General features: G+C 41.8%; 1 protein-coding gene across 1 annotated transcript; it reads left to right on the forward strand.

The window, feature by feature from the left end:
* Window positions 1-2,786: 2,786 nt before the first annotated feature.
* Window positions 2,787-6,858, forward strand: LOC122552679 (forkhead box protein G1-like). Its single transcript, XM_043695533.2, has one exon. The coding sequence runs from the start codon at window positions 2,926-2,928 to the stop codon at window positions 4,033-4,035; it is 1,110 nt and encodes a 369-aa protein (XP_043551468.1). The 5' UTR covers window positions 2,787-2,925; the 3' UTR covers window positions 4,036-6,858.
* The last annotated feature ends 1,428 nt before the right edge of the window (window positions 6,859-8,286 follow it).

The following is an 8,286-nucleotide window of genomic DNA, read 5'->3' on the forward strand; positions in this document are numbered from 1 at the left end:
TGTTATCAGAGAACGAAACTTGCATATCAATGAATATTAAAACACTTCTACATTAATATGGAGATGACTGAAGAGGAAAAATTACCAGAAACTATTTTTCATTCAAATCGTGTGAAGGTGCTTAGAGAAACTTCCCTGAATATAGGAAATATGTAAATGTATTGTTAAAATATTAGATAGTTTTGGCATAATTGTGGTCATATTATTGTATTAATAACTTATATTTCGTGTTTTCGTTGTCTGCCTCTGTATTGCTGTCAAAGTGCCAGTTGTTTAGTAACATCACTCCGTGCCACGCTCTGACATGACTTAAGATTCATAAGAAACAATGTTTGAATGATCTATTTGGGATGAGTGATATGATTATGCGTCATCAGAAAATTCACCATTCCATTAAACCTTTCACCAACTCCTAACGTTTATAAATGTAATCTGAAGTAGCATTTCAACCTCTCAAAGAAAACAAACCCACCTGAATTAATATGGTAAAATTCTACATAATATCCATCTTTAAGATGAACCGTAATCAACCGTGCAGATACAGCCTCTGTAAATGACATACTGGAGATGAAATAAAATCTCTCCTTGAAATAAGACCGGATCAGTTGCACTCCACATTAAATCCAATTGCTATTACCAAAGTTAAATGCCATTACTATGAATAAAAGACATGAATTTTTTATTTGCAGTCTAATTTAAGCGTTTTCTCAGTGGAATGTTTAACAATATTTAACATTAGAGGAAAGAAAAACCTTTTGTAGTATCTCGCATTTGATAAATAACTGCCTCTTCGTTTAATAATCAGATTAGTAATAGAATCAAGAATTTTCTAAAATTTGGTATTTCAATTTATAATGTTGTGGCTTTCAAGGCATGGCCAATTATGTGTGTCCGCTTATGGTTCCTTACCTATATATGTGTATGTGTGTGTGTGTGTGTGTGTGTGTGGTGGTGGGGGTGGGGGGTGGGGGGCTCCTCTGCAATGTATTTGTGCTGCCGAAAGAAAGGGACACTTAGTCGAAACTTTCCGTCCTGCAATAATCAGACCAAGTCACAAGAAATTCCAAAGGGAAACTCGTTATTTGTCTCTTGACTTTGGTATTCTTGTGAATTGCCCTGACGAGTGCAAAATGAAAGCTTTTGCAAAACGTGTCTTTTTCATCAATACTTACTTTCTTTACCACCAAACAACTTTTTGTTTATACGTGTGGTTCTGTATTCCATGCACTTCAATTATGCTGGGGCTTTGCACTCAACTAATTCGATAAAACAACATTTCGCTTTCAGGGGCATCTTTAAAATTTACAATTACGCTGCACCAATAAAACCCACCTTGCCTTCGTTACAAACGCCCCTCCATTTAACTTTTATTTTCAGTTTAGAATCAGTGCGGCCGACTTGCTCATTGTGATCATTTCCTTCCATAAGCCTATCAGATCCTGCGGATTATTTGCCACAATTCTGCTACTTTCTCTTTTGCGATCTCGCCGCAAACGTAGCCCAGCGTTTCCCTCGACCAGATTTTCTTTTGTGATTGTAGGTACCGAGATCATTTTGTTTTTAAGTTTGAATTCTCCCTCACAGTGTGCACTCGTTCCTTATTTTGATCTTTATTTTGTTTGCTCAATATCACAAGAGCAAATTGAAACTCGTACCACCTTTTGCAATATGCATCGTAGCTCAAAGCAGCTGCACACTCCCTTTTGTAGTTCACTGGTTTAAATCCTGTGGGTTTTCTAAAAACTGACTGAATAAGAAATGGAAACGCAAACCGTTTGGTTCCACCTGTTTAGTCCACTTGCGGAACGTCAGAGAGCGAAAGGACTCTCGCGAATCCCATCTTTCAATTACAATGCTCATAACGAACCAATTTTTTTTGCTGTTTCTGTGTATTTGGGAAATGAACATCCAATTCCCTTTTTACTTGACATTTTTAAACATACGAAGCAAAGGCACAACCTCTCGCCATCAATAAGTAATTGTTAAAAAACACGGCTCAGCTGCACTGAGCCACGACCGACCGTTTCTAATGAGCGTCCGAACCGCCACTTCCTCGTCCCAATTAGCACTTAACAAAGAGCGCGCGTAAGGACTTATTGCCCAGCGTTGCTCTGGCGTGTTTTACTTTGTTTTGCTTTAGTGGCCTCTCCTCGACTAATTGTTGGCTCTGCCCACGGACACTTTCTTCATGAACAATAAACTGATGACTTCTTTGGGACCACTGACTTGAAGGTGAAGATTTCCCACTTCTAGTGTTAAAACTGTGGCCCAGAAATGAACATGAATCGAATTGTTATCCGCGAAATCTCCAAATCCAGAGCGAAAGGTGCAACAGATGACCCCTCCCCAAACGAAAACCGTCAATGTGAATATGATTGAACTAACCTTGATTAGTGTTTATACTGTTAGCATCTCGCATTCGCCAGTGGTTCAAACCGAAAACACAGTCAAGGAACAAATGACACAAAGGTGCGGGGAGTTAGTAATGAATTTATTTACCTGCATGGCCCGGTCTCCTCTTGTCTTCCCGAATCCACCTCCCAGAGCGTGGTGGTCATTTCCAAATCAGTTGCTGAGCGCAAGTAGATACACGGCATCTTTAAAACTGATTGACTTGGAAAGGGGCGGGTTAACGCGTCTTCTATTCCAACCCGATTGGACCTGTCTCGGGGAGAGAAAGAGAGACTAAAAAAAATGAACTGTTTGAAAGTAACTTACTGACGGAGGCGTTGCTTTTAGTCTCCACCTCCCGTCCCTCCCGCCCCCGAGTGAATTACCTGCTTTGGTGCAGGTTGTCCCGCTCTGTTCCTTACCAAGTCTCCACTCGGCTGTAACATCGCCGCGCTCCCTTTGACCTCTCTCTCTCGAAATTGTTCCAACCAGGAAGAGAGGCGAAGATTAAAACAAAAAAGGAAAGAGCCTGTGATGTTGAATATGGGAGATCAGAAGCAGCCGAAAATGGTCCCAAAGTGCACCTCCTTCAGCATCAAGAGCTTGCTGCTCCCTGAAGCGGCTCAGCAGCAGCACAGCGACAGTAACCAGGGCAGCAGAGCCGGCGACACCGAGCTCAAAGCTGACTTTAAATACCAGGACAGTCCGGAGACACAGCTCGCCCCTGCTGTGGAGGAGGAAGAGGACGAGGAGCACAAAAAGGACGAGAAGAAACACGGCAAATACGACAAGCCGCCGTTCAGCTACAATGCCCTTATCATGATGGCAATCCGGCAGAGCCCGGACAAGAGGCTCACCCTGAACGGTATCTACGAGTTTATCATGAAGAATTTCCCTTACTATCGGGACAACAAGCAGGGCTGGCAGAACTCCATCCGCCACAACCTCAGCCTTAATAAGTGCTTCGTCAAGGTGCCCCGGCACTACGATGACCCGGGCAAAGGCAACTACTGGATGTTGGACCCGTCCAGCGACGATGTGTTCATCGGCGGAACCACGGGCAAACTGCGGCGGAGATCGGCCACCTCAAGGGGCAAGCTGGCTTTCAAAAGAGGGCTCCGCCTCTCTCCGTCTGGCCTCGGCTTGATGGACCGGGGTAACCCTTTGTATTGGCCTCTGTCCCCCTTCCTGTCCCTGCATCATCCCCATAACAGCCTCAACTACAGCAGCGCTGCCTCGAGTTTCCTGAACCAAGCTCCCACTTACAGCTCCTTGCTTTCCGGTTGTGGGGCTGGCGTCGATCAGATGTCCAGCGGAGACCTCTCTCACCCATTGTTAAGGGGATCCGTACAGTGTGGTTTGACCAACGGATACACGGTGAACCCTTGCTCTGTGAGCTTGCTGTCCGGCCAGACCGGCTATTTCTTCCCGTCCCTGCATCACTCGCAGTCAGTGCAACACCAGAATGGAACGGGCATGGGCAACCCGGGCGCCACTTCCAGCTCTCCCCCAGCAGCCTCGCCCCTCATCACCGAGGCCCTCAGACCGTCTCTGTCCACTTTCCCGTCCGGACTCGCCGCTGGATTTACCAGCTACCTGTCACAGCAGAACGGAGGGGCTGCTGGAAATTCGTTTTTGCACTGATCTAGGCCCAGGAAGTGACAGTAGGTAGCAAACAATGCTATGCAAAACTACAGCTGCACCTTACTTCAGGAAATCTGTGCTGATATATCCGCTAGATTATTATATCTGGTTTTAGACGAAACTTGACTCTTATATGCTGTGAGGGAAAAAAATCATTTAATAATTCCCGAGGCTGTAGTTTCATCCTGTAGTAATCATAATGTCGAAGGTATCTTGCACATGTGCTACTGCAACAACGGAAAGATGCTCCTGCCTTTTTTATAGTTTAATTGTAAAGGGAGAAAAACAAAAAAAAATGCAACCGGTTTCCTTTGCAATATTAACGTGGCACAAAGGGAAAACGTTACCTTTAGTCTGAAACCTGGACTTCTCTTTAACCAAAGGTAACACTATTGCATAATCTAAAATACTATCGAAACGTTTGGAGTATGTTTGTTTTTTTTTGCTCTTGTGTGTTCAACACTATTTATTATTTATAAAGATGTACATATATGTATTTATAATTTAATAAGTTGCACAATAATGTCTCCCTAACATTGTAGGTTATTTAATTCTCTTGTACTAATTAACTTGGAAGTAGTAGCATATGTGGTGACATTTTATTTTTCGCTATCTGAAATGGTTGCACCATTATTTTTATTCATCTCTATAAAAGCGCCTTAATAAACACAGACAAACAGGGGTTTCTGTAAAACGTGGACCGCTGTGAAATATTTATTTCTTCTTCGAATGATCATAGTCTTAAAATGCCGGCTCCTTGTTTGCACTGCTCAGGACTTCTCCCCCGAATTATTTCAACAGAGACAGATAAATATGAGCACAAATTTCACAAGTACTTTATTTTTGGCGTGTGTATGTGTTTGTGTGTGCATTGGATTGTCTTCAACACATTTAAACGGTGTGTTACAACTTGAAAACGAAATCGCGAAAACATTTTTTTTGCACAACTCAGCCTGTTAAGGATTTCCTCAAAAAAAAAACTTGGTTTTTGAAAGGTCAGAAACCTTTTGCCGAAACTTGAGTTATTTGTGGGTTGTTTTGATGGGAAGGTATTTGATTGGAGGCGAGAATCTTTATGGAAATAGTTATCTTGCCAGAAGCGTCAAACTACATGGAATTATAATGAGTGCCAAGACCGAGGGAGTGATAAAATCCCACAGACTGCGTGTCTGTACAATTGTACATAATTGCTCAGAGAAACACATGTCAGCTCGCCTATATTAGACGGAAGATGTATTTTGTTTGTAATGTGGCCCAATCTTCATATCGAATACCATTTGCCCTGCAGTTTTCTCTTTATATTTTGTATGTACAGTTTTCGTCATAACTGATGTCCGAGCCTCTCCATCCAGGGAAGGAAATTGTTTTGTGATGAATTTGAAACTGATCGAGTAATGCAGACGCAAATCGAAATTCGCAAATGCATTAGACTGAGCGGGAAGTCATTTATTAATCTCAGGCAATGACTTCGAAGCGATCCCACCGATCAGCTACAGTATATGTTTAGGGTTGTTGCTGAAGGTTTTATTTTCTCGTCGTTTTATTTTCTCGTCAGGGTGGACACGAATCTCTCTCTCTGAGTCTTATTGTGCTCAGAGCTGGGAGTCCCTCCTCCCTCCCTGCTTCGTGCACTGAGGATAGTAAACATAGGGATTGATGCAAAACGTTACTGACAGGACAAGTCTGAGGGCGGGGAGAGAGAAACCAGCAGAAGTCTATCTTGGTAGCTCCCGGTTATCCTCGTAATTCTTCCTGGCAGACCATTGCAGAGGCGAAGTAACAATAATTATCATGTTGGCTCACAATCCCAAACTGTGTGTGTGTGTGTATGAGAGAGAGAGAGAGACAGACGGAGAGACAGAGTCTGCGGGGTTTGTCCCACGGCAACAAAAAGTACACACTTTCATTCATATGTTTGAATTCAGTTGAAAGTCTGCGATTCAATTCTATGATGTACTCCAATTTACTGCGAAAATAGCAGTGTGCTGCCTACTCTGATATCCATGAGCGGGTTCCACGCTCCTTTGTTACTTTGTTCGTTTTTTTTGTTAATGCTGGCTTCAGGTTCAGGGTTTCCCTGGCTCGTTCGAACGGAAGCAATACTATTTCCCCGGCAGGCCCAGTGTAGCATGATCATTGTGTTCAGTGCAATGCACACGTCTGACTCCCGGGCGCTCCCGGAGCGATTTGAAGGGACGCTGATCCTTTGTTTGAAATGTACAATTTGTTTCGCAAACTAATTTTTCCGCAGAGTCCCTATTTATTTATTTTGCTTCAGGATTAGCATTCAAATCAATTATTTTAATTGTTTACTGAACAACCGAGGACATAATATTCATGCAATACAATAACATAGAGAATCTTATTCAGAACGAGGCCTTATACCTATTTGCAGTTATTTTGCAGCTCGATGTTATAAAGGTACCCCTGGACAAGTGAATAAAACCAAAATATGTTCAAATCGCCAGTGTAAACATATTCGCTGCTTGTATGTTTGCTTTGTAATGAAGCCTTGGTCCAGGCCTCCCGATGCTGCAGTCTACCTCACTATGCTGTTACATAAAGCGGAGCACACGCAACGACATTAGAAGGAGTACTGTCTTAAATTTTTAAATCACGAAAAACAATCGTATTACATTCATTGCAACCGAATTGTTCCCTCTGCCTCTCGGTCTTCCTCTGTTATTGCTGGAGGGAGTTGGCAATGATTAAACTCCTTCGCGATCATATTCGTTCGGTCTTAGACTCGTGCTGTGCATCCGATTCCTGACATTTGTACGTTTAGTGAATGGAATTCAATAAAAGATTTACTCTGCATTATGAAAGCTATCTAATCTGGTATTCTGTGTACACTTCCATTTTGTGCTCTTTCCTATCTGTATTATGTACAAGTAAATTTGAAATGCCTTTAGTTGAATAGTTCTCAAAATTATAGGGTTAGAAAAATAAATATTTTTTGTCTTAAACTTCTTCCTCAACTTTTGGGTGACTAAAAAAAACACAATTAACAGAGCGAAAGAATCCTGCGGTTCGCTCGATTCCTTGTTTTGCGACGTTGCTAAAGTTTAATGGAGATGTAAGCATCTTCGTACAAAGTTGATGTTGCAAAACTCGGTATTTTCTGATGTGGCATTCATAAAATTAAAGAAATAGCTGCGGTGGGAGCTAATTTTTGACCTTGAGTTTATACCAACGTCAATTCCCCTTCGGATCGGCCTACTCCAGTCTTCCCCCGTTTCACGTCTTACCTCGGGTGCTTGTTTAATTCCGTGTGAGATTGACTCGGTTTTAATAGCCGCTTCAACATTCTGTTGAAATAAAAACAAATTCCCAGTCTTCCTGAGTGTGTTTTGGAGCTAGTCTTGGTTTATGCCATTTCATATTCGGACACAATTTAGTCGTGAATAAATAGTTTTGAGCAGAAAATAAGTTTACTTTCTATCAGGCAAAGTCTGTATATAAACGGAACAAAATGTCTTGCATAACTTAATTTTTAAAAATGCAAATAAGACACTTGTTTTCAGGACCAGAGCAGATTAGGTTTTAGTTCATAAGGATGCCTCAGTTTCGGCCCCCTCCCCATTTTGATGAGGGTTACTTAGGACATAGCTCCGGAGCTCTGAGACTAACGCATCGATCTGAAAGAGGTTGAAAGGATCTATGGACCGTCTGAATTACATTGCTTCCTTTCAGTCCATATTTTTAAATATCATCGCGTTGTAATGCTGGGATGACAGTTTAATGCTGTAATTGTAAATACCTTGGATTGTACGTGAACATATAACAATGGGTTTCTGTTAACCATTTGTCAGTTTGTAGGTTCTGTGAAATAGTGAATGAAAAGTAACATTTTCACTCAGATATACCTTTAAAGTGCACAAGATGCCAGTTTTTCCTCACTACAGATATTAAATAGGAAGAGTAAGACAAACCCTATACCATTAGACAGGAATATAAACAATTCTTTCATCATTGCATGTGCAGCCCCGTTCCATGTCCCTTTTCTCTGCCAGTAATAGGCCAAACCACAGCAGTTCATAACGAGACGTTGGGAATCCTTTTTAAACCTCTGTTCTTGCCATATGTTTTGATATAAAATTATCAAATCTTACCCCACAGAAGGAAACAATTCGGCCCATTGTGTCCATGCCGGCTCTTTAAAAAAAATTGCTCCCAGTTTCCACCCTTTTCCTACAGCCCTGCATTTCTCCCATTTTTAAAGTAAGTTCCGTTTTGAAAGTTACAATTGAA

The sequence above is a fragment of the Chiloscyllium plagiosum genome, unplaced genomic scaffold (assembly GCF_037043375.1).
Source record: "Chiloscyllium plagiosum isolate Xiang-an unplaced genomic scaffold, Cpla_swu_hap1 HiC_scaffold_10, whole genome shotgun sequence".
Lineage (NCBI taxonomy): Eukaryota > Metazoa > Chordata > Chondrichthyes > Orectolobiformes > Hemiscylliidae > Chiloscyllium > Chiloscyllium plagiosum.